General features: G+C 40.7%; 2 protein-coding genes across 11 annotated transcripts in view; both read left to right on the top strand.

Moving 5' to 3' along the window:
• kcnn1a (potassium intermediate/small conductance calcium-activated channel, subfamily N, member 1a) overlaps positions 1 to 15,834 on the top strand; it is a 91,263-nt gene extending 75,429 nt beyond the window's left edge. For 5 of the 6 annotated variants that reach the window (XM_054767047.1, XM_054767044.1, XM_054767046.1 and 2 more), the window contains 2 exons: positions 2,597 to 2,666; positions 8,996 to 15,834. In XM_054767047.1, coding sequence (XP_054623022.1) covers positions 2,597 to 2,666; positions 8,996 to 9,301 — 376 coding nt within the window. In that variant the 3' untranslated portion in view covers positions 9,302 to 15,834. The remainder of the gene's footprint in view (positions 1 to 2,596; positions 2,667 to 8,995) is intronic. The other variant, XM_054767045.1, reaches the window with a different exon arrangement.
• A 1,123-nt stretch (positions 15,835 to 16,957) lies between these two features.
• Positions 16,958 to 25,537, top strand: LOC129176994 (uncharacterized). Of its 5 annotated transcripts, XM_054767651.1 has the most exons (7): positions 16,958 to 17,288; positions 17,366 to 17,497; positions 20,384 to 20,496; positions 21,950 to 22,135; positions 24,069 to 24,149; positions 24,231 to 24,860; positions 24,930 to 25,537. In XM_054767651.1, the coding sequence occupies exons 2-6, from the start codon at positions 17,381 to 17,383 to the stop codon at positions 24,409 to 24,411; spliced, it is 678 nt and encodes a 225-aa protein (XP_054623626.1). In that variant the 5' UTR covers positions 16,958 to 17,288; positions 17,366 to 17,380; the 3' UTR covers positions 24,412 to 24,860; positions 24,930 to 25,537. The 5 variants fall into 5 exon arrangements, with proteins under 5 accessions (XP_054623626.1, XP_054623622.1, XP_054623624.1 ...); XM_054767647.1 differs by having other exon boundaries at positions 20,384 to 22,135; XM_054767649.1 differs by lacking the exons at positions 16,958 to 17,288; positions 17,366 to 17,497 and adding an exon at positions 18,261 to 18,737 and having other exon boundaries at positions 20,384 to 21,874.
• Positions 25,538 to 26,066: the final 529 nt, after the last annotated feature.

The following is a 26,066-nucleotide window of genomic DNA, read 5'->3' as shown; positions in this document are numbered from 1 at the left end:
TAAAACCCGAAGCTTATCCTCCGTATATTGAGGCTCAAAAAGACAAGAGTCTGGATCCTCATTGGTCCCAAAGTAGTCGGAGGCAGGGGCTCTCACGCAGTCTGCCATTAGTGATAGCAAACACAGACTGTGCACTCTATACCGTTGTTGTTGACGGTAGTGGCGTTAGTTGCCATGGTATCTGTCAAATCAATGCGCCCAGGAAAGAAATTCCGGTAATGCCTAAAATTATCAAAATACGGAAAAACACTAAGTATTACTTGTTACCATGAATGTTCCTGTTAATAAGTGGTCAGAGCATGGAAATAAAACATTAAAACATTGTGGGAGGTTTTAGGAGGGCTTTATAGGCAAAATAGGTGAATCCCATTTGTGTGCATTATTAGCTGCCTTGTGTTTTTTATTATTATAAATGATCAAAACGGTGGTTTATTTGGTATCAAAAAATGTTGACAATAATATCTTTAAGCGTCAATTTGTGGGACAATAAATATCTCAAAACACATCTTGTGCATCGTCTCGTCTCATGAGTTGGCTGTCTCGTGACACCCTTGGTCTTTACATAACTCCACATCAACATACTGTAAATGATTAGTAGTAGTAGCTACCCCTGCCATCATTATTTTAACTTAGAGTTTTTAGTTTTTGTTTCAATTTTTTGAAAAATGTCCAAAAGCATCATGTTTTGGTCATGCACGCGAAGTTACATAGGCGAAATAGGTGAATCCCATTTTCCTCGTGTTTTTTATTATTATATATTATCATAATAATGGTTGATCTGGTCTCAAAAAATGTTGACAATAATATCTCTCAGCATCAATTTGTGGGAAAATAAACATTTTAAAATGTACCTGCATTGTTTTGTGACTCAGTTAAATAAAAGTTAGGTTGCCCAGTGTATATTTTGTCAATGTAGATTTCTTAAAAGTAATGGTCAAATACCATATCGTCTCGTCTCGTCTCGTCTCGTTCTCGTGAACCCAATATCGTGCATTGTCTCGTCTCGTGAGCTGACATATTTCATATTTAATAATACATCTCATTAATAAAAAAAATGAATCCTATTTTTACAATATCACAGGGCCCCTGAGTCGCACTTTGGACACCCAAACATTCACAGTTTGGGCCATTTAGTACTCTCTGGATCTGAAATCTTAAAAAGATATGGATTCAAGGAACTTTATTGTCATGCCAGCACATATTTACACATGGGATGGCACAAAATGTAATACCCAAGGTCCCAGATTTAGCCCAGTAAGTACCAAAGACACAACTGAATATGCTTCCAATGTAGTGGGAACAGTCAGCCCTGTGTGTGGTGTCTCAATATTTTTGACCACACAGTGTAAAGGCAAAAAAAACCCTCTAGCAGTGAGCAGTCACACTCTGCTCTCATATAGTGATTTACACACGCATAATGGCCCTTGAATGGCATCTTGTCTCATAATTTGCTGAACAGGGAAATTCCTCCCTTCACACTTCCAGGTGATGACGCCACCACACCAGAAACAATAACATTATTCCAGTCAGTTTTAACAGTGTTCTAATGTGTTTTCGCTAAATAACCGAGTATCACAGCACAAGTACTGTATGTACAGTAGACACAACATCTCATATCAGGCCCGTGTTAAATCTATGGCATACACAATGACACATAATGTACAAAGACAACAAACACACTCCTTCACTGAAAGTATCAACATTTCATTGTGTACAAATCACTCACAGTCACTGCACGCTTGCAGACAAAAATGTTGATTTGGATTCCTGGCACTGGACTGCGTGTAGCAGTGACAATGGGCATGCCATGTTTTCTTTTTAATGTCTTATTTTTGGGTGATAACCGATGAGAATGTTTTGAGTGAGTTCAAACTGATTTGAAGGGTTCTCTAGAATGGAAGCATATCGCATTGCATGTTTTTCTCCAAATAATGACACATTTCTGGCTTAAAGGTAGTTACATTAAACTTTTACTCTGTCCTGTGTCAGTTGATTTGTGCATTCATATTAGCTGAAATGTCATTTTTATTTCACGAGAGCATTATTTTCAAATTTGCCACTGAGCGGGATAACTTTTGATATTAGCTTCAGTGGCTGCATGAGTTATCTGACGATTGCTTGGCAAGTTTAGCCAACACTACTACACACCAATATGAGTCAGTGTAAAACTACTGTAGTAATGTCCTAAACATTACTGTGCAAGATGTTGCTGTAACTAAAGATAGATGCAATATAACATGAGATACAAATGTAATATGCTTCCGTCATTTTGCATGCTGTGGTTGAATTGACGAAGACCAGGAAATGCTTGAATCTGTATACATATATCTATTTAGTATATATGTATGTATATTAAGTTCCGAGCCTCTAAGTACGATGCATGCGCACTGACATCTTTTATTTTAAAGTCAGTGTCATAAGTGAGAGAACGCTCCTGATAACAAAACGTGTTCCTCCTCTCTTCTTCTCTATCGGCCCTTTCATGACCCCAAACAACCTGCAACCTTCCACTCTTTTTGGCTTCCTCCCCTGCCTTATTTATCCATTTCCTCTGTCCCTCCTCCGCCCCTCTTGACCTCCCCGTGCCTCCACCTAGACTGCGCAGTGTCAAGATGGAGCAGAGGAAGCTCAACGATCAGGCCAACACCTTGGTGGACCTGGCAAAGGCAAGTTTCAATATTTTCAGGCTTCCAAACTGACATATTTTTAGACCAACTGTTAGTTAATTTTTGTAATCTATGTTTAGTCTTCCAAAAGTCTCTTTATAGAATTTCATTAGAAATTGGACATTTCGTGAGAAATGTCTTAACCATAACAAGACATGACAAATACTATATTGACCCAAATTTTGGTTTAGTTTTTCCTAGAAATCAGTCTGAAAAAGAAAGGTTGTTCTTATGTTCACGGTCTTGAAATTCCTACTGGCAGGCAGCACAACTTATCCTCAAGCGAGACTGAGCTTTTTTTCCTGTCACACACGAGTGACCTAAAAGGATACAGCCGCAATACGGAGACCCGCTCAAAAAGTTTGGGAAAGTTATGTTCAAAAAAATGATTATAATGCAATTTTTTAAGATAATGGTGATAAATGACTGGGATGCAGGGTGTACACCGCCTCTCGCCCAAAGTCAGCTGGGATAGGCTCCAGCATACCCCCATGACCCTAGTGGCATAGAAAATGGATGCAGCTAAGATGTACAGCTAAGAAATACAAGATCCTTTTTTTTTCCTGCAATCTACTTTGTGTAATTTATATTTTTTTTAAATGCTGTCTTGGGGCTGCACGGTGGTCTAGTGGTTAGCACGTTGGCCAACACAGTAACAGCCTGGAGATCGGGAAGACCTGGGTTCGATTCTCCCATGGGCATTTCTGTGTGGAGTTTGCATGTTCTCCCCGTGTGCGCGTGGGTTTTCTCCGGGTACTCCGGCTTCCTCCCACATTCCAAAAACATGCAGGTGAGGTTAATTGGCGACTCTAAATTGTCCATAGGTATGAATGTGAGTGTGAATGGTTGTTTGTCTATATGTGCCCTGCGATTGGCTGGCGACCAGTCCAGGGTGTACCCCGCCTGTCGCCCGAAGTCAGCTGGGATAGGCTCCAGCATGCCCCCGCGACCCTAATGAGGAAGAAGCGGTATAGAAAATGGATGGATGGATGGAAATGCTGTCTTTGATTTTTTTTCTGAAAAAACATTTTTCTAAAGACGGGGTTGTCATATTTATTATGGTTGTCTTAATTTTTCTTATATCCTGCAAAGGTGAGTCGTGTCACAGATATCTGACTCATCTCCGTTTTTATATTTGTTACTTAAGTTACCATTACCCACTATAAGACATAAAATAAAATAAAAACACTCAAACTCGGTTATGGTTCAGTTCAGGGGTCCTCAATTACATTTGTCCAAGAGCCAGAATCTTTCTCAGCAGACACTGTGAGAGCCAGATGTTATCGTAATTTTTTTTTTTAAGGATCTTAGGATTTGCACAGGATCTGAGCTGTTCCCCGTACACTATTGCACTCTTCTGGGCGAAGCTGTCAGAAGATGTTCCTGGCATCTGCTGGAGCCATCCACTCCGCATGGAGGGTTAAATTCAGAGTTTCTATATAGCTTATTCAATAATAGCTATAAAAATAACAGTAATAAAATAATAATAAATAAAGGAGTAAAAACTGACAGAAACTGACAGAAGTATTAAAAGAATAAATGACCTCAACTGAGAGGATGGTGATCCTGGAGTCTGACTGTTTTAAGTCTGAGTCGGCTTACTTCACACAACTTCTGCTGTATATGCTTCTTCTCTTCTAGCGAAAAATGAAAAACGAAAAACTAAGATGTGAAGAATATCATTTTAATTTTGAGGTTTGTGTTTGCCCTCTAACTGTCTTATTGTTACACATAAACCCACACAGAGAACGTCCTTTGTTTGTGTTTGGGCATAATTACAGAAACAAGGAAGCATTATGACTTTGCTGCCATGGTAACAAATACAACAGGAAATGGAGGCAGCGTTCTCCAGCACTGTAAAGAATATACTGTAAATCATATTACCATTCATAGTAAGGTTCCATGACATTTTAGGGCTTTTTCTTTTACACTTTCTCACCTAAATTGAAAATACTTTTCCTAAAAAATATGCTATACCTTAGAACGTTAAACATGAGTGCTGAAAAACAATATAATTTTCCTAACAATATAACAGTCAGTGTCATCTTACAAAGAAATCTAAACTCATCACACAGCAACTTAATACTCAAAAGGTATACCTGAGAAATGTACAAACATGTACCAATATGAGTTCAAATGAAAAAAAAACAACTCTTTTAAAGTTTTCCCATAATGTATTGTGTCTAAGCACCACATTCATTGGGGCACTGCAATAACGTCGGCCTCCCTCTGGGCTCTGGGCTCCTCTGGCTCCCTGTGGTGGACAGAGGCCGCATTGCAGCGCAATCCATCCATTTTCTATGCTGCTCGTCCTCCAATGAAATGCTTTGCTCAGATGAAATGCATTATGGGAAAACTTTAAAATGTTTTTTTTTTTCAATTTAAACTATTGGTACATTTGTGTACTTATTCGGTAAACCTTTTCAGTGTTAAGTTGCTGTGTGATGAGTTTAGTGTTCTTTGTAAGACGACAACGTGAATCAGACTGTTATATTGAGTAATGACCTCCTGCCATTTCCAATGGGTTGACAAGCTCGTTCTGGGTTTTTTCATAGCTCATGATTGGCCCCTGTCAAATAAAGAGCTGTATGCCATTTTATGATGTGGACATGCGCGGCTTATACACCGGTGCGGCTTATATATGTACAGATTTGTTTTTTCCTCTAAATTTAGTGGGTTCCACTTATACACCAGGATTTACGGTAGTTGAAGACAGCCCTAATGATGACTGACGTGTAGCTTGCCCAACGAGTGCAAGAACGATGACTGAAATGCCGGCCAATGGCGCTATGGTCAGACAGATAATTTTATAATCCTAACGGGATGCTTTTTGTTGGTCCCAAAAAGTTGAAAAAGTAGAAATGTTGCAATTGGCAACAATATCTGAACAGTGACAGTGAGTTCCAAGGCATAGAGAAGATCTTACAAGGTGTACTGAGGAGTCAGAGAGTGAACACCATCGTGCCTGGGCAGCCTCCTTCCTTCCTGCTGCAGACATGAGCTGAGCCAACAGCGCGGAGAAAAGACACGGTTGAAAGGGAGGTGCCAGTCTGCAGCCTCATTTGATGTGGGTGGCATTTCCACTCCAGTGTGTGTTCAGTTTTAAAAGGTCACAAGGCCACCTCCTTTAATGTGTGTTTACTTGCCCCTCCTCTGCTCCACCATCTGATCCATCTGTGTGCAATGTGCTGTAGTTCACAGGCTCTTTTTGAAGCCACCCTCCAATGTTCAGCTGTAATATTATTGCAGTGTAAAAGATGATGTGAGCTTGTAACAAGACAATGTCAAAACATACTGTTTTTCAATGTACACTCCGACCACGTGCAGAAACACTGGCATTGGCAGAATGTGCGTTGACAGTAAAAACGCGCCCATTAGCTGAATGAGTAGCGTGAAGCTAATACTTGGGACATTAAAGAGCCTCTCTGGCTATAAATGGAGAAGCCGGTTGTTAAATCGGCAGATAGATAAAAATCTTTGCTGACTTGCTGAAACCGCACGTCTTTTCTCTCTCGTGCTCCTTCTCTCACAGAGTCACATTTAGAATTAAAGCAAACAATGGAACATTTTTATATGAAAGACTTATTTGCTGAGAGTCTATACTGGTGATGTTATTGAGATTTAATCTAAAGCTTTTGTTTCGACGGGGGTTTGTTCCAACATAGACAATTACAATGGAACCAGCTTAAGGCGGTCACGCTTACTGTACCCAGCAGAAGTATTGGATTCCTTTATTTTTGCTGTAGATTGAAAACATTTGGGTTTGACATCTAAAGATGAATATGACACCAGAGAACATTCCAGTTTTTATTTCCAGTTATTTTCCTCTGGATCGGATGCACAACTTAAAAGATAGCACCTTTTGCCCAGGTGTGTCCGATTGCATTGTTTATTCACTCAATAAAAAGCACTGAATGTCTATGCTCAGTTTCAGATTGGGCAGGATAGATTTAGACTGGGTAGACTGCATTTAGAGGTGAAAACAATATGAAAAGCAGAGAGCTGTCTATGGGTGAAAGCAAGCAATTGTGAATCTGAGACGCTATGACACATTGGTCATAGCTACTACAAACACTTGGAATGTCCTGAAGACGAAAGAAACGCAGTTAGTCCCAGCAGTGGTCCTCGACCTCAACCTAATAAAGGTGTACAGCAGGGCTGGGTGATATACTGTAGTGATATTATTAAAATATCAATATTTCTTTTAAGCACGATATCAATAAGAAAGATATCGTTCATATCGATGTAGACTGGTTATGCGCTGTTCTCTTATATCATGACACGAGGGTTTCTCTCATCACTGCTCTGTGTGTCAGCGCTCCTTAGCGGCGCTGCTGCCCTGCCCCCCTTTGTGCTCCGTGCCAAATCTGGCGACATTCCAAACCCTCTTGGCGACATATTTTCTCAAAAGTGACTAGCTACTTTTTCTGGCGTCGCTGGAGAGTTTTCTGGTCTTTGGTAACATAAAAGTCAAAGTAAAGCCCTCCACTGCACACGCATCCTCGAGCCGCGATGCCACCGGGGTGGATCTTGAAATTATGGGAAAACAAAGATGTTTCTTAGTCTTCATTAAATGACTACTCATTACACTCAAGCCTCATTGGGACTCGGTCACTTACCTGTCAGTGTGTCAGAACGTGTGATGGAAGAATGATGTGTGATAAATAAACAAGTGGTCCTAACTACAAGATAAAAGGTGGAGGCTGGAGGCGAGTCTGGAAGTAATTATTACGCTGTCTAGACTTTGAGAGGCGCTAGCCGAGATAAAATATTTAAATTATTTTATTTTGTGGAAGTCATGGCCAATTTTAAATGAACAAACCAAGAATCAAGTATATTTGTAGTTCTAAACGTAATCAATGTGTTTTTACTCACTTTTTTGTCTCTCCTACGAGGTTCTGCTTTCTAAAAAAAAAAAAATACTGTTCAAAGTAAAGTATTTTTGAGTTGCTGCTGACATTTAAAAATTTCCTCTTAAACGGGGCACTTTATTTCATATTTTGTTCTTTTGTGCTTTTGGTATTAGCTGAGGATTTGAGCATAGGTAAAGGTTTGTTTTAAAGAAGATTGGTGATTATGTTTTACTTTTTGTATATTTATTTCAAAAAGAGAATGGACTATTTTATTTTAGCCGCTATTTTTCTATAAGATTTTTTTCATTTTAATGAAACAACTTCACACGCATATTTGACTTTGACTTTGCCTAAACTGACTTTGTGGAAAAAATATCGGGATATACATCGTATATCGATACTCAACATAAATATATATGAGATATGAGTTTTGGTCCATATCGCCCTACAGTAATACCTCATTTATCGCGGTTAATTGGTTACAGACCCTACCGTGATAAGTGAATTTTGGTAGTTTGAACATACAAAACCTGTTTACATTTTTAACATTTTTACATTTTAAACCTTCTACATTTTTAACAACATTAGAGCCCTCTAGACATGGAATATAACACCCTTATAGTCACCTTTACACTTGTATTACCCAATATAGTACACATAATAACAGAAACTAAGACATATTAGACATAAATAAGATAACAGAGACTCACACGTTAGCATTGGGAGGGTTCTTTGTTGTTGTTTTTCCCGCACAGCATACTTCCTGTAGTGGCTATTGCCTCATCAATGTAATGTAATGGTGGCTGAATGATACCAAGTCAGGATGGCTGTAAATGAATCAGCCTTTTTATTTGAAATAGACACAGGGTACTATGTCTTACATGCAGATGCTCAAAATAGCATGAAGAGTTCAGCACTTCCTAGTTCACTTCTTCTATGAACTTATTTCCAAAAATCTACTGTAGCTTTCAAAAATGCTAACACTGCATGCAGAACGTCACTGCCTCTATAGCCCACCCTCTAAACAGCAGCTCAGAACAACACAATACGCCCCGTTGCTACAGTATCATTACTGACACCTAGTGACAAGTGTAGAGTACTACCTATGACGTCTTTAAATGCATCTTATGAATGTCTTGTATTTGTATTTTTGCTCATTTAGTCATTTTTATGCTTGAAAATGATTACTTTAGGCGAAGAATATGTCAAATTTCCTAAAAATACATATATTTTTTACGAATAATAGGCCTTATTCAACCACGAAACAGCAATAATGAATTTTTTCATTTTGAAATTTGAACCGCGAAGTGGCGAGGGACGTCTGTACCTGTTCTTGGACTGTGGGAGGAACCAAGAAAGAGAACCCACCTAGACACAGGAAGAATACAAACTTCTAAACCAAAACCATCTCATTGTGACAAACATTAGATCATATTTATATAAATAAGCATTTTCCATTGTTATCTTTCTACTTAGACCCAGAATGTGATGTACGACCTGGTGTCAGAGCTCCAGGAGCGCAGTGAGGAGCTGGACAAGCGCATCGGCACATTGGAGGACAAGCTGGACTCGGTGACAGGCAGCCTGCAGGCGCTGCCCTGCCTCATTTCCCAAGCCATAACCCAGCAGCAGCAGGACTTCCTGGACGGCTTTGTTCACCGCTTTCGGCCCGCATCGCTAGCTTCAGAGCGCTCCGAACGCTCGGAGCGATCCTGGACGTCCACCACCCGCAGGCGGCGCTCGCCCTCCACAGCACCACACACCTCCTCTGATAGTGGATAACCTCCAAATCCGTCTAATCCCGAGTCCATCATTGGACTATTAATGAGCCCATATCTTCACCTCTGACCTCCTCCTTGCCCTTCCCTCACCTTCTGCCCTCCCATACCACGAATGAAAACCAGTTTCTCTCCGCTGTGACTGAGCCTTTCAGCGCAGGATTGGATCAGAGCAACCGCGAAAAAAAGAAATCGACAAAAAATACAAATGCATCCGAAAATCAAAAAAGAAACAAAAGATAAAGACTGAAAAGCCGAGATAAAGTAGAGATATGGTTTATGTTTTAGCCATTGTATGGCTGTTCAAGTTAGCTTTTTTGTAAAAGCCCTTAAAATTTGACTGAGTTCAGGGTCGCTGGGGTGAGAGCTGGCTATCACACCGGAGAGTCCTTAACCACGACAGGGGGAGGGGGGGTCAGTGTGGCATGGAGGGCCTTTACCTGCTGGAAGACGTCAAAACTTTGGATTTCCCTTTCAGGAGACTGGTGTCATGGATTCTTTCCCATAGGTCAGGCAGGCAAACGCTGCAGGAGAGGCCGAGTGCTCTGATTGGAGGTCAGTGTTTGAGACTGCACCTAAAGGGGGGAGGAAAGCGTCACACGCAAGCGGAGCAAAGGGGATGCATACGGCATTACTACTGGGTAGGAAAACTTTACACAATTGCCAACTTCAAGGTTTCAGCTTCCTTGTTCTTACCAAGGGAAAATGAGAGCGACTATCTTTTTTAGTTACATATTGACATGTGATTTTTCAGTGCCTGAATGTATAAATAGTAGAGGGTTATTTAATTACTAATTTCAGAGCTTTTTTACGATGTTAACAGTCTGAATACAGCATTGCATTCCCTTTTCAGATACATTCCTCTCCAGAAATCAAAAGAAAACGTCTTAAAATGATGCATAGCATTGCCTCCATTACGCAACATGTTTTTGAAAACCTTTTCTTTTCTATTTATACTAACACGGTGGAAGAAAGGAGAATGTTCAGAGAGCAAGCGGAAGTGTGTTTTATGTGTGTGTTTGTATGAAAATGAGTTCACTTTTAGCTCGATGCTGCACACCCATACACAACAATGGAAATATGTAGTGTACCTATCTCAGCACCACTAATTAGAGCTCCCTGCGCTCTCCAGATAATGGCATGTCTTGAGGGCGGCTAGTGTAAATGGTCCAAAGTGAGAAGAAGAAGAAAAAAAACACCCTGCCCCCCTTTGCATGGTTCTGTGCAAAAATGACAGTCGAACATCATGTTCCTTAAATGGCTTGCTGAATTTAAATGATTTTTCTTTTTGATTACAGTATGTCCACTCTTCAATTTGTTTTTTGTTTTGTTTGTCGCCTTTCTTTATTGGTTTTATTTTCCCTTCACAGAAATTTCCTTTTTATAGCGCCTAGAGGAGTTGCAGTAAATGTGATTCTGTAATGCATTCCCTGTTTCAAAAAAATATGAAGGTGAAGGAAAACCATGAGTACAAAAACAGTTCCAAAAGGACGCAAATAAAAGTGCTGAAGAAACTTCAACGGGTACAGGTTCCTCTCCTATTTGAAAGAAAAGTTCAATATTTTAAAATAAATGACTTGTTTGGAAAGATTCGTACCAAGGTTTTCTCCGGGTACTCCGGTTTCCTCTCACATTCCAAAAACATGCATGCTAGGTTCATTGGAAACGCTAAACTGTCCATAGGTATGAATGTGAGTTTTTGTCCATATGTGCCCTGTGATTGGCTGGCGACCAGTCCAAGGTGTACCCCGCCTCTCGCCCGAAGTCAGCTGGGATAGGCTCCAGCATACCCTCATGACCCTAATGAGGACAAGCGGCATAGAAAATGGATGGATGGATGGATTTATACCAACACTGCAAAACCTGACATTTCAATGCTCAGTTCCACTGCATTGCTGAAAAACAAACGCCTACGTATTTTTTTAGTTTTGTTTTTTACAGTTTTTTTTATTAATTTTTCAGCTTGTTTGCAAATGTTGAGAGGCGGCGCTAAACATTCCAAATGTCAAAATGTCTGACAACCAGCTTTGTTTAGCGAGGTTGCGGTTCTTATCAAGTTATTCTGCGGGTTTTTTGCCGTTTTCGCCATTACTCGGGCAGAATCTTACCACTTTTTAGACTTTTACAGCTGTTGGGCAGGCGGACAGCTCGTCCTCAGCCGGTCACGGAAGCCACCATACGCAGCATGATATTTCGATACAGCGACTGTATCCTGTTAGTTTTTTTTACCATAATATGTTATTTCATTTTTACATCAGATTTCACTTTTTGCAGTGTAGTAAATTTAGCTTAGCACAAAGAATGGACACAATTTTTATCAGGAAAAAAAGTGCATCTTGTATGAGTTCCGATGGACAAAAACAACATAAAATAGTATTATGGATTTACATGTGTATTGGTAAACAAGTCAATTAAAATAAATTCGGGCTGTCAAATGATTAAAATGTTTATGATTAAAATCACCATTTGCAACTACCGTATGTCTGAAATATGCCTATTTTTACTGTATTGTAATGAAAGAAAGATAAATGACAGGACAGGATTGCACATAATTATACATATTTGTCTGCATTAACAGCTCCAAATTAGATGAAAATTTAAATCAAGCTAAAAGATAGCACACGTGTCTGAAAATCTATTTACATAACACTAGTTTATTTAATAGTATCTGAACATTTCAATCACACTTTAACCGTGTTATTGTGAGCAATGTGGGATTGCGTTCAAAGACACCACGTCAATTAAGTCGTATTCGCATTTTTCTGGGATTTTCGAGAATACTTAAATGCAGCAAATTATATTTTCACATTAAGACTTATAAAGAGGGCGATAAGAATTTCCACTTATTGGTTTTGTTTGTCTTTCTGTTTATTTCGGCCACACATACACGCATAAGAAAGACATTACTGTAAAGTTCGCAGTGTCCCTGAATGCATCTCGCGGTAGTCTCGTGACAATGAGGAAGTGTCGTTCGGATGACGAAGGGATAAGAGACGTGAGTTGCAGATACATACAAGTATAAGGTGTTGAAATTGCACTGCTGTTGATGTCTTCACGTCAGAATAAAGTTAGAAAAGAGCGCCAGACTCTGTGGGGAGGCGTGGCTTGTATGTGTTACAACTGAAAAAAATGTAATGTGATTAATGAAACAAGTGAGTTACCGCCATTAACTGTAAACTGTAAGTCCAGGAAATGTCCCCGTTGCTGCAGATGAAACAAACAAGAGGAAACAAGTCTGGTGAGATAATGGGAGGGAAATTCTTTCACATCTGCCGTTTCATTTGTCAGTTTCTTTGTCTGTTTCTGACACCATCCAAACATCCATCCACCTTCTATGCCGCTTATCCTCACCAGGGTCGCGGGTATGCTGGAGCCTATCCCAGCTGACTTCGGGCGACACCCTGGACTGGTCGCCAGTCAATGGCAGCCTCCAAACATGTATTACTACAATAGAAAAGGCATGGTATGCTGCATCCTATAGATGCAATGAATAGTTTTCAAGTGAAAAGGAGAGATGTAGGCTATCACAGAAGCACATATACTGGACAGAGCCAGTAAGGGGGTCAGTTGGTAGGGGTTAGTATGTTTTGCTCAACTAGTCAGGAATGTAGATCATCTCAAAAGTGATGCTAAAGTTGATCTGTGAGACCGTTCCATCGTGGCTTCTTTATTTGGGCCGTAGGCTGCCTAAGTAAGGTTAAATAAGAGCAGAGGTTTTCAAAGTGTGAGGCGGGCTTCCCCTGAGGGAGGGCACAATAGCTTGAGAAAAATCAAGAAAAACATCTTTTTCTTAACTAGTTGATTTTTTGTTCGAAATGTGCTCCACATAATCAGTTTAGGAAGCAGACGAGGCCTCAGCGGTAATATATTCTCTGGGGGGAAGCTCGCTGTGCCGCACTTTGAAAACGGCTCTCGTCCGACCATGGAACATTTTCTTCAAGAACATTTTCAGTCCTCTGTGAATGGAAGTGAATTAAGCATGACGATTAACTCCCCCCACCACCTTTTCAGCTTGAGCCGATGGAGCATGACTCTTTCCTGTGCCCACCTCAAGCCGCGTCTTACACAGTGCCACAATCCTCCGCCCTATCCCGTACGAAACGATCCGTCACGTCATTATGGTCTCGCTTTCAATCAGTGTCATCCAATTACTTAGGATGGCTAATGGCAGACTGCTTGATCACGACCTCGTACGTCTGTTCATATCTAACGATTCAATCTCCTTATTACGTCGTGAGGGTTTTAGCCTCGTGTTTGTCATCTGTCATAATTAGGAATATCCGTCACAGAAAGAGGTTTTCCAAAATGGCCCGCGGCAAAGTCCTAGAAAATAAAGATAACAACAGCAGGGGAACCCTCAGGTCATGTCCCGTGTTGCACTCTGTGTCATATTGAGTTATACAGGGAGGGGCCATTGCGTGTGTGATGATGTTACAGTGAGGATGTCATCATACACACACACAGATGAGACATATGACACTTTCTTCAGCCACAATAACAGAATAACAGAAGCAGCATTCAGTGGTACCTCGATTTATTTACGTTATTAATTCATTCCAAAAGGTGCGCGGAAAACTGAAAAGTACGAAAAGCAAGGCAATTATTCTCATACCAAGTAATGTAAATCCAATTAATTTCTTCCAGACACCCACAAATATTACGAAAACATACATTTTATAGAAAATAATTATAGTTTAACATGCAGAAAACAATGCGAATTATTATAAACAAATTCTAAATTCCTGTAAGTCTTGCGAGATCGAATTCAGTGGTGTTTCTCACCTTCTTTATCAACTTTCTTTGGCCCCATTGCGGGTTATTTAGCAGTCACGCGCCATAAAAAAAATACACGGACAGTGAGTCAGCAATGCTTCGGGTGTTTTGTTTGAGCACTCGATTTCGCGCAACAATACAGTGCACGGCAAATTGACTAGTTTGGTTTTTGCGCAGTACTGTACAAAAAGTAGGCGAAATGATGACCAAAACGGAACTGTCGCTCACGAAAACCGAGGTTTTAACGGTAGAGCCCTGCCAAAACATTACTAAAAATTAAACAACCGTCCATTTTCAGCGTAGTGAGGGGGCATTTATTACGTTGGACTAAAAAGAACTTGGGTTTTTGTCTAACAGAGTGGACCCCACCCCTCAAACACCGCACCAACCAAAGTGAGATGTACCCATCTACTGTTCTGTGTGTACGCTGCCTCATGATGCATAATGTAGATGCATAATGTAGTGGTAGTCACTGGAATAAATCTACTTTTAATGGATGGCAAATTGGTGGGTTTGAACATGTTCTCTCTGTATGCTCAGTCTTCATTTTTCAGGTGAGCTGTTGTCCTAGCAAGAGGTCAAATCATTAAAGACGTTCTCCATCGACACATGCCCTTACCCTTTTCTTCTTTTTTTTTTTTTGGTAAGGAAAATCTGTCTTTTACATTTCACTCAATCATATAAAAGGAACACTCAACTTAAACTGATTCTAGTTTATTGACTACAAAGTGCAATGCTGTCATTGGCTCTACACTACAGGCAACTACAGCTACAAGGAACAAGTTGTATGAATAGGAGGAAAAACTGAAATACGATAATAGTATGTTACACTACTGTAATGCTAACAACTATTTGTTTTGTCACCTACAACACAAGGTTTCTGTTTTTCCTTTAAATAAATTTACCTTAGCTAAGCATATATTGACCTTCACTGAATTGATATCGCCATGTTAAATTAGTTTAATTAATTGAAGTGACGTCCACATCTGTAAATTCCGGCTATATTCCAAATCATCGTATTTGAACAATGAGATCATCCAACTTTTTTTTCAAGAATTTCTCCAAGAATATACAGTCATCCGTCACCACATGGGGCTTTGAATTTCATGGCTTTGTGTTCGTTTTCAAACATACTGTATATTCGTTAATAAATCACGCTGTTTTGTGGTTGAATACGGCCTATTATTAGTCATTTTTTAATGCATATTGTAGGAAATTTTACATATTTTTTGCCAAAATGAACTAAAGTACAAATTCAAAAGACACATTCAAAGACGTTGACGATACGAAGCATTCTACACGAGGTGTCAGTAATTGTTCGGTGAGACAAGCACCAGACTCGATCGCCGGAACAACAGGCTTTTATTGCAGGTTTAAATGATCTCACAACAGACACAATAAAAATAACATGATAATCATAACAGTAACACTGTTGCGGCCGTAGCCCACGACAAGCTAAAACTTAACTCACTAAAGAAACCCCCGACATCACTCCCTGTACTCCACACGGAACACATTTACTGCGACACACACGAGCACAAGTTTTATTTGTGTCTTAAATGGCTTATTTTCTCTGATTATTTCTACTTTATTAGGTAATACGAGTGTAAAGGTTAGTACGGGGTGTTATTTAACGTCTAGAGGGATCAAATGATGACAAAAATTGTAGTTAGAAGATCGTAAATAGACATAACTACGAACATTTTCCATTTACAAATAAAGACTCCTACAGTACTTCGGAAATTCGCTTATTAAGGTCGGGTCTGGAACCAATTAACCGCGATAAATGAGGGATAACTGTACCTCAAAATTTCTTGCCAATACGATACCACGTAAGACAGTTTGCTATAGCTGATACAATTCCCATAGTGATATTTTGACAAAGTGATGGGTTTAGTAAATAAATAATGCTGATATCAGTTGTCAAATCAAACACCATCATTACTACTTGTATGCTCTAATAAATAATGATCATTAACTATTTCTTTACAGTTTTATCAAGACCGTATCACACCAGTGTCCAATGTCTGGCCTGGGGCCATTTGCAGCCCAAAATAGTTTTTTTATTGGCCCACAGCAAAATGATACCGTCTGTAGTGTATAGTGACGGTATCGTCACTATACAGTACTTGGGAATATAGTGGAAACTCGGTTAGCGTCTGCCCCGGTTAGTGTGCTTATCGGTTATTGTCGAAAATGTACACCACAATTTTGCCCCATTTTGCGTGCATTCTCCGGTGAGCGTACAATACGGTGCATGTCATGTTGTGTTATTAATACACTGCGTGAGTCCAACTGTGTTCTCAAAGTAAACATCCATCCTAAACAAATTGGCAACCGGAACCGGAAGTTCCGTTGCCCGTCTATGATGTCATCGACGGTTGACTGTCAGAAATGTTGACATAAAACATGTTTTTATAGTTTTACACGAATAAAACAATTGTAATTGCATATAAATGACTAATGAAAGGGATAAATGAACATTTAAGGTTACTTTTACCTTCATTGAAGACGTTCCCGAAGACACAGTGTGTCACAGTGAGATCAACCACCGCCACCTTCCTGTTTTCAGTCACGTCAAGAATCAGCATTCCAAATAGTTTTTTGCATGTAAAACTATTATTGTAAAATGATAAAAACATGTTTTTTGCTAACATTTTTGGCTTTCTTTTACGGATTAATTGGATTGGGAAAAATTGATTTGGTTAACGTCCGTTTTGGTTAGAGTTGATGGACTATTATGCTGCACATCTGTCTGCCAAACAGCCATGAAAGTCAACAAGTTTCATCTTGAGTATCGGTAAAAGAGTAACATATGAGACCCGCCAATTGCTATCCAAAGCTGGACGTTGGAAGTTTCGAACACGTGCAAAGTCTGCACTGGTGAGCACCGCACGTCAACATCTAGATATGTCTGTAAACCAGGTTAAAGGTTAATAAAAATATCCCAAAAACATGCACTTTCGAAGCGGAATCTTTAAAACACGGTACAGAACGTTTACATATCAACAAAGCCCAGCTAAACTTAGATAAAGTCACATGATTAATTCCAACTACTGCTCTGGAAGGCACGTCTCCAAGAAACCTTGATATTGGATTATTGAGATTCGGATCAATCTGACAATCACTATTGAAGTTTGCTTGTATGGACTCCCTACAACATTTGGGCATGCTCCTCATGCGATGACCTGGATCCATAATCTCCTGGACAATCTAAGGTACGGCATTAATTGGATTCAAGTCAGAGGGAACAAGCAGACCAGTCAATAATATTGATGCTTTTGTCATCCGGCAGTGACCCTCCAGTGACATGAGGCCGGGAAATCCAGGGTACTCACCTGCACGGTCAGGATACCTGTGGCTATCACGTGGTGACATCCTGGAGGCCATTGCAGGCAGCAAAACAGCAACGTGCTTACGTAGATTGGTGAGGTCAATTTGTTGTTGCAGAAAAGAAGAAAGTGGTCCTGCTGGGTTGCTGTCCTCCTATGTCTTGTTTCACCTCTCCTGGTGTACAGTACTGGCATGCATGTCCTAGTATATCATCCACGCTCTTCACATGCTCAATCATGAGCAACATTTGGAGGCAGAAGATGCCGTCACGAGTGTCGAAATCGCTGGAAAATGGCAAAACTAGCCAAGAATCAACTGTCTGTGGTCACCACCTGCAAAACCTTTACTGGACCCGGCTGATGTATGGGAAGCGTGATTAACTGAGAGGAAAAGGGTGATGATTATGTGTTTCCATGCCGTGCCTTGCTAGTGATGATAAAACAGTATGGCTGCCCCAAAACATGATTGCAGATTGTATCGCTATAAACATGAGTGCAGTATCAGAGGACACACAGCTGCGGAGGCCCTGTTCCAAGGTGATCCACACACACAGTCAAATAACAAGCTTCTATTCATGTCTACATGCACAAACAAGGCTCAGCGTGGTTAATTACAGCCAAATCAGGAGGGACTTGGCAGCAGTCCGATATCCCGCCAGAGCGACAGAGTCAGTCACCCTGTCCATGTTGCTACACAACCCCTGCAAGGCTTGCAGCAGGGCAAATATTGGACACACATTATTAGCGTTCCATGAGCGCACCGTTGCATGATGTATTGTTTTTATCACTTAGAAGCTGATTTTAAACCCTCATGAATCAAAACGCTTCACCGCTGTGCCCAGTGGCGGTTCTAGCTGTGGGCCACATGGGCAGTTGCCGAGGGCGACATTCTCCAGGGGTGTAGAAACAAACAAAAAAATCCTATTTACTCATCATATACTCATCAAGTCTGCGCATATGTGTGGCAGATGGGCGCCCTCTACAGGCGTGATACTAGCGCCCCCAAACATGATCAAACGTCCACCACGTGATGTGGATGAACCCACAGGAGTAGCGCCCTCAGATTAATTACAAGGTTAAAAAAAATGTAAATTACAACAGTAATTGTCTGAAACATGTTATTTCACAACGAAAATGTGAAATAAATAGGAGGGAATTGTGAGCGGATATGAGTTGGTTTAGCCTTGACTGCAAGTTGGGGACGGTGGGAGATGATGATCAAGGTGCCGTTAATTTGTGTCAACAAAACATGGAAAAGACAAACTCAGGTGCACAATTTAGAAAGAAGAGGAAAGAAGAGGAAAGAAAGAGAGGAGAAACGGACCAAAGATAAAGGTATGGAGCTATAGCATCACTTTATGTACACCGCATTGTGGAATCCAAACAGATCAAATAAGCTAACGTTACTTGGTGGCTATAGACTAACTGCTGCATGGGGGGCCGTGGGGGCTCCACAGCTTCGGTCCGCCCAGGGCGTCATTCAAGTAAATTACAACAGTAATTGCTCAAAAATAAAACATACTTTATTCCTCATATTATATTTTATTCATTACATCGCAGACCAAGAGTCTCAAACATGTTATTTCACTACAAAAATAATAAATAAGAGGCAATTGTGACTGAGTCAATGAGTTGGTTTAGCCTTGACTGCTAGTTGCTAGAGTGACTGGGATGATTGCAATTAAGTGCCGCTATTTTTGTCAACAAAACTCTTTAATAGTAGCAGAACATTTGACTCACACTTTAACTGCCTTATTAGGAGCCATGAGGAGTTGCGTTCAAAGACACCACGTGATGTCACATGTTTGGAGTGTACATGTATTTTCCGGGATTTCTAAGCACACCCTTCCGCAGTAAGAGTTACTTTAGTGTGCGATAATAATATTCATTTACTGTTTTTGTTTGTCTTTCTGTTTATTTAGACCACACAAACAGGTATAATTAAGAGGTTATTGTGATGTTTGGAATGCCCCTGAATGCACCTCACGGTCGTAGATGAGGAAGTGTCGTTCTGATGACGGAGGGATTAGAGACTGTTTGTGGGTTGGAGATAAATGAGTGATTTGGAGACGAAATAAATTAGTTACCACCGTTAATGAGCCATTTTTGACAGCCGTATTTTTAACACAATAAAAAGTGTGCAAAATTTGAAAAATTGTGTGTCGTCAGTGACAGTGAAATGATCTATTCACACAAAAAATACTAGCCTACTTTTTTGTGCTTGTCAGCCATGTTGTTTTGAGGTCACATCAAGAAAAGTGAGACACTTTAGACTCCTATCAGCCTCAAATGCAGCAAAAAATACATGATAACGCATGAATAAATAAATAAATACCATACAATAGTCCAATTAACGGTTGACCGGGTGCGTCGTCTATAAAAGCAAATAACCCACAGAGGTCTCTAATTTCCGACAAGGTAAAAAAAAAACATTGGCTGTCCTGATGTAGTTTTTATTAATGCCATAAGATGACAGTAGCTGAATTTGGAGTATCATGAGTGGTCAGCACCCTGTAGTCTCATCTACCTCTGCATGCGTTTTAAAATGTTGGTTTGCACTACTAAGCTGTTGGTGTGAAACTTATGTGTTTTACACTTAACATAACGTTTACAATGAACTCTTTTATTAATGCTGGCTAAGCAGTTTGTGCCTTACTGATATTACAACATTGGTTCTGTTGCTTTTTATTAATAAATAACCATGTGTGCAAAGAAGGCATTATTGCATTAAAAAAAATAAGTTCTTATATATAAAATTTGTTTTTAAATGTCGGAAATAACAGCCTTTTTCTCCCACGCCTGATCCTCTTTGTGGTTTATGCAAATAAATGCTATAACTATAATTACTATTTATTACAACATTGTTGCTGTCTGTATGCAATACTGTCTAAAACACAAAGGAAAGACTAGGTTGTTGTGTGTGTAACGTTAATTTGGTACCCCTAATTTGTGTGTTTTTTAAATGTTTTGTGTTTTTCCAGAGAAAAAAAGCATGTTCCCTCGGTCGACAAGAGCCGAATACCGCAGATGACCCTCAAGCCTGGGGGAGGATGGGCGGGAGGAAACTCTCACAGAGCGCTGAGGATCATCCCAGGTTGTACAAGGGTCCTTTGGGGACAGCTTGAGGCAGCCAGGGGAAGTCATTTATTAAATCTGTGCCAGGCCCATGCTTCTCTCTGTGTGTCCGCACACACAACGTGTAGCACATTGCTGCATAATGCTTCATGCCCTCCCTATCACTGGCAGCTAACATTGTTTGGTGCACACTTGAGAAATCAGAGAGAATACAAGTATTGATCTTGCTTTTCAGCTGTTTTCTAATGCACACTGAGCTAGAGGTGCAGAGTGGGCGTGAAGGGCCTTTTCATTCCAACAAATGTTTTTGGAGTGTCATTTATTTCAGCATTCATTATTATTTCTGTCTTGCGACCGTTCCATTTCAGCCTTCTTCTGTGGCTAATTTCTCTTCCAGAGAGACGGGAGCATAATGAACAGACACAAATGAGGTGGCTCATGTACAGTAGCTTCCCTGCTTTATTTAGCCTCTTTTTGCCTTAAACCCTCAAGCCATTTACTAGGACTTGAAACATGAATGTGTGCATTGGCATGTACAGTATGCTTAGATTCACATATAGAATATATGCACAGTGTGTGGCTCCCAGACTGGAGTTCGTGTTAACTTCGGAAAGGAAATGGACCAATATGTCACGTCTTGGCATTATGGTGTTGAAGCTCGACCCCAGGATGCAGAGAGAGAGAACCCAAGTGCAGGTAAAAGGTATTTTTTTATTATTAATGGAGGGATCCAACACAGAGCACTAACAAACGTGGACAAACAACAGTGCTCCGACAAACAAGGACGCACACGGCTGAACTAAATAGAAAGGGCAACCAAATTAGCCACGTGTGATTAGAAACGTAAAGCAGAGCAAGAACAGAACAGAGCAACACAGGAAGTATAACAAAATAAGAAACCGGAACTAATGCATAAAAGAGAACATAAACAAGTTGTAATGCAGCTACCACACAGGGCGTGACAGTACCCCCCTCAAGGACAAATCCCAGACATCCAAAAGAGGGATGGGTGGTAGGACGACCAGTGGTGGGTCACCCTTCCGGGTGTCGGCCGGGACGACAGGCAAGGCGGGGCCGGCAGGGCCACTCCGGGGGACGGCCGGGACGGCATGCAAGACGAAGACGACAGGGCCCCACCGGTGGTCGGTCAGGAGGGGCTTGCTTGGGCTGGAAGGGGTGGAGTTGGGCAGCTGCGAGTCCGGCGCCACTGACACAGGTGAGCGGGAGAGCAGCTTGGGGACCTCGGAACAGAGGCAGAGAGTGACTTGGCCTTACGTGAAGCAGAAGAAGGTGATGTCTCGACCAGACGTGGAGCAGAAGCAGGTGACGTCTCGTCCACCTAAAGTGACGGTGAAGGGAACATCTCGTCCTCTTGACATGACGAAGAAGAAGATGAAGTGTGATCAACTCAGCAGGAAAAGAGGGCTGTGCTTCCTGGCCTGCTGGAGTGAGCCCTGCATCTTGATTTGCAGGTGGAGGAACCAGTTGTGCGTCTTGGCTGGCTGGAACAGAAGCGAGCTGTGTGTTTTGGCTCGCCGGGACAGGAGCGAGCTGTGCATCTTGACTAGCTGCAGCGGACCCTGCATCTTGGCTGGAAGGTGGAGGCCTGCGCTGTTCAGTCCGGCGTGCTTCAGTGAGCCCTGCGTCGTCACTTGCAGGTGAGGAGGCAGCGGAATGTGCTTCCTAGGATGCCCAGCAACTAGCTGTCACGCAGGCTACCACACAGGGCGTGACACAATATCCCCTAAAATGTCTAAACGCAATCTATGTAAATATAACAAATCCGTTTCAGGCTACGACTGTACAAGTATGCTTGTTGCATATATTTTGTAAAACTATAAGAAATGCTGAAAAAAAAAATTCCAAACAAATGAGTAATTCTATACATCAAAACAAACACTGTATGCTTTTAATGATGTCTAACACACGTCTGTGCTCACTGTAATAGCTTTTGCATTGAAGTGATACCGTAGGCTTGCGGTGCAAACGAGTTAAGAATGAATCAACAGCGCCTCTGGTGGTTGCATCCAAGTAATGCATTCCATTTTCCAATTGCAATCAATTCCACGTCGGTGAATTAACTATTAATCTCTTGCAATATGTGTCCCGTGTAGATTTAAAGTAACAACATATGAAGGAAATTAGTTTTCTTACTGAGACAAAATTTGATACTAGTCTCATATTTGTGCAATGAAAATAAAATATGAAATATACAATTATTACAAATTTCAATTTCTATAACATTTACATTTACAATTTATTTGTTTCTTGGTTGATTTATCAGAAACAGCATGCATTCATTTTGCAAATGCACCAAAATTAACCAAAAAGGCAATTTTTCACCCATTGTTTTCATCCATTGTTGCTAGACCGATGCGTGTGAAATTGCAGGGTGCGTTGAGGTGTTGGCAGGTGTGGTGCCCGCAACTCATGCAGTGGTTTGTTCAGATAAACTAAATAAATATATCAGGTTCTCAATTTTATTTCAAATGGGGAGGGGGATGTCTGTCCAATAGGGGGGCATGATTATTTATGATGAAATAACTGAGAACCACTACCCTCGACAGATCTTAAAATTGTCTCCCTAACAGCAGTTATACAGTGAACAGTGCAAATATAAAAGAGCAGTAAAAATATACATAACTATACAAAACCTGTTCAAATATACAGTGTACCGCAATCCCACATTTATAACCGTAAATTGTTTCCAGACCCAAAGGTGATAAGTGAATTTCCACAAAGTATGAGTCCTTTTTTAAAAATTTTATATTTTGATAGTTAGAGCATAGAAAACCTGTTTACAACCTTCTAAATATGGCCTAAATATGGTTTTTAACCGTTAAAGCCCCCCTAGGCATGAAATAACATCCCTATAATTACCTTTACACTCGTATTAAACAATCTAGTAGACATAATAACTGAAAATAAGACATATTAGACATAATAAGACATAACACAGACCCACACATTAGCATTGAGAGAGTTCCTTGTTGTTGTTCTTTTCTGGACGGCGTACTTCCTGGCTATTGTCTCATCAGTGTAACATTACTGACACCTAGTGACCAGTGTAGAAGACTACATATCACGACTCGCATCTTCTGAATGCCTTATATTTGTATTTTCGTTCATTTGACCATTTTTATCCTTGAAAATGCTTAATTTAGGCCAAGAATACATAGAGTTTGCTTAAATGTGTATCTTTTTGACGTAGTCAACCACAAAAAAGCAATAATTTATTAATTTATTTTTGAAAAAACGTGCGAAATACAAAACACGATGTGGCAAGGGACGACTGTGCATAGTAGTAGTAGTAGTAGTAGCAGTAGTAGTAAGCTCTTATATAGAAATCAGGTGAAATTATCAACAGTTATTCACAATATTTAAACATACAGATACGTATGTATTAGGAATTTGCTATGACATGTTAAAGCAGAATATAATATCATCTACCATTTGTAACATAGTTAAAACATTGAACATGTTAAAACAAAACATGCAAGTGGACACGTTTATCTACTTGTCTTCTGTAGCCTCCATCTTCATGACTATTGCATCTCTGTGGACATTACTTATGACTGCTTGTGCTGGAAGGTGGAGGACATGCAATGCGGCAGCAGATGAGGTAGCCCCGGGCAAAGGGCCACTGGAGGGACCCTCTATTCACGGGAGGAAGTGGGTTGTGTGTTATGCCTTTACGCTATACCCTACTGGTCACGCGGACTGCTGAGTGTGTGATTGTGTGTGTGGGTGGAGGAGGCGGACCGGAGTCTCGGAGGGGAGTGTCAAGACAGATGTCCTTGCCCTGAGCTTCCTCCACAAGAAAATCAACAATGCAGCCAAAGAGGGATGTCGCATTATCCAACTTGAATTATACACTATAGTGTATGAATGGTTACATGTTTGTGTGCAGGTGCAATACTCGTGTTGCTGCTGAAGGAAGAAAGTGTTAGATTTGACCTGCTTTAGTGGAATTGATCATATTTAGCTGCCTAATCATGGTCATTTCGGTTCTTTTGGCTTGGCTCTCTAAAAAGATTTCTCTGTAAAATTGATTTATTTTTGAAATATGTGTAAAATGAAATTGTCATGCAAAAACATAATTCTATAACTTTTATTGTATGGCTTTTTTATATGCTCAATATGGAACAGATTTTTTTTATGTTTCATGTTTGCCCCTCCTTGCCTTCTCCGCCTGTTTGTGTTGTCTCTGTTTTCAGATGTCCTTGCTCCGACTGGAGGCGGGACAACGGGACGCCTCTGCTGCTGGTTGGCTGTGTGGCTACTTAAAACATATTGTTTGAAGGTTTATTATTGTTTATGAGGTCGAGCGAATCTTGAAATCAGTCAACACTAAGAAAGCAGCAGGCCCTGATGGAATCCCAGGTAGGGTTCTCAAAGAGTGCTCTCACCAGCTTACAGAGGTTTTAACTGACATTTTTAATCCCTCCTTAGTGCATGCCGCTGTCCCTGCCTGCCTTAAAGCGGCCATCATCATCCCGGTGCCAAAACATGCCAACATCAGTTCTCTTAAAGACCATAGACCAGTGGCCCTAATCCCAGTCATCTCAAAGTGCTTTGAAAGACTCATCCTGGGGCACCTGAAGACGTCTCTCTCACCCACCTTGGACCAACACTTTTATTCATTGATTTTAGCTCTGCTTTTAATACTGTTGTCCCCAGCATTTTAGTCAAGAAATTACAGGATCTAGGCCTCCACGAACAGCCTGTGGATCAAAGACTTTCTGACCAATCGACCACAAACAGTGAGACTTGGCCCCCACAGCTCACATGCCCTGACACTGACACAGGTGCACCCCAAGGATGTGGGCTCAGTCCGATCCTGTACTCCCTCTACACCTGGAACTGCTCACCCATGCACCCGGCAAACACCATAATAAAGTCTGCGGATGATACAACGCTAGTAGGTCTCATCTGGTTCTTTCTTCCATGCTCGGAACACACGCTTTAATAATTGTTGCATCTTCTAGTAGTATTCCCAGTTCAGTTGTTCCCATGCCATCCATTCTGGCCCTCTGCTTTTCATTGTTTCACAACAGTAAGTTTTCATGGTGCCTTTTGGCAGCTCAAGAAAGCCCAGGCGGTGCCTGCTGCTCCCTCCTCTGTCGGCTTTGTTGTACTTTGTGTCACTCTCATTAAAGAGACTACTGTATATGTTTTTTTTTAAATTTATGTATTTCCAGAAATTAACAGTGAAACAACAAAATATAAATTATGACGTGCAAAACTAAAAGCCAAGCAGCATCCAGGTATCAGTTTTAGTCTTTAGTGGAGATTAGCATTCAGCAACACAAAGTCCCTCAGCGTTTGTTTCCTGCTGTTCATTTTCCTCACATTTCCATCGTGTCATCTCAAATTCTGTAGCAACATTTTTTTACACTCTCTCATCTCCCTCCCCCCCACCCGTAACCCCCCGCTCCCCCTTCTGCTCAGTGTCGACGCATACGACATTGCACATTGTGACATTTTGACCAATCACGTAGAAATAAAGAGAATCCCTATAAGAGAAAAACAGACGACAAAAAAAAGCACTTCACTTCAAAGAGCTGGCTCCTGTCATTCACTTCAAAG

The sequence above is a fragment of the Dunckerocampus dactyliophorus genome, chromosome 2 (genome assembly GCF_027744805.1).
Source record: "Dunckerocampus dactyliophorus isolate RoL2022-P2 chromosome 2, RoL_Ddac_1.1, whole genome shotgun sequence".
Taxonomy (NCBI): domain Eukaryota; kingdom Metazoa; phylum Chordata; class Actinopteri; order Syngnathiformes; family Syngnathidae; genus Dunckerocampus; species Dunckerocampus dactyliophorus.
The sequence above is the reverse complement of the archived record's forward strand: the minus strand, read 5'-3'. Positions and strand labels throughout refer to the sequence as shown.

Excerpts from the sequence above, each read along its gene's own strand:
- LOC129176994 (XM_054767647.1), top strand. The coding sequence starts at position 21,483 with ATGGGTGGTAGGACGACCAGTGGTGGGTCACCCTTCCGGGTGTCGGCC. Across the intron at positions 22,136-24,068 it reads CCCTGCGTCGTCACTTGCAG|GTGGAGGACATGCAATGCGG; the intron begins GTGAGGAGGCAG and ends TTGTGCTGGAAG. Across the intron at positions 24,150-24,230 it reads CCCTCTATTCACGGGAGGAA|GAGGCGGACCGGAGTCTCGG; the intron begins GTGGGTTGTGTG and ends GTGTGGGTGGAG.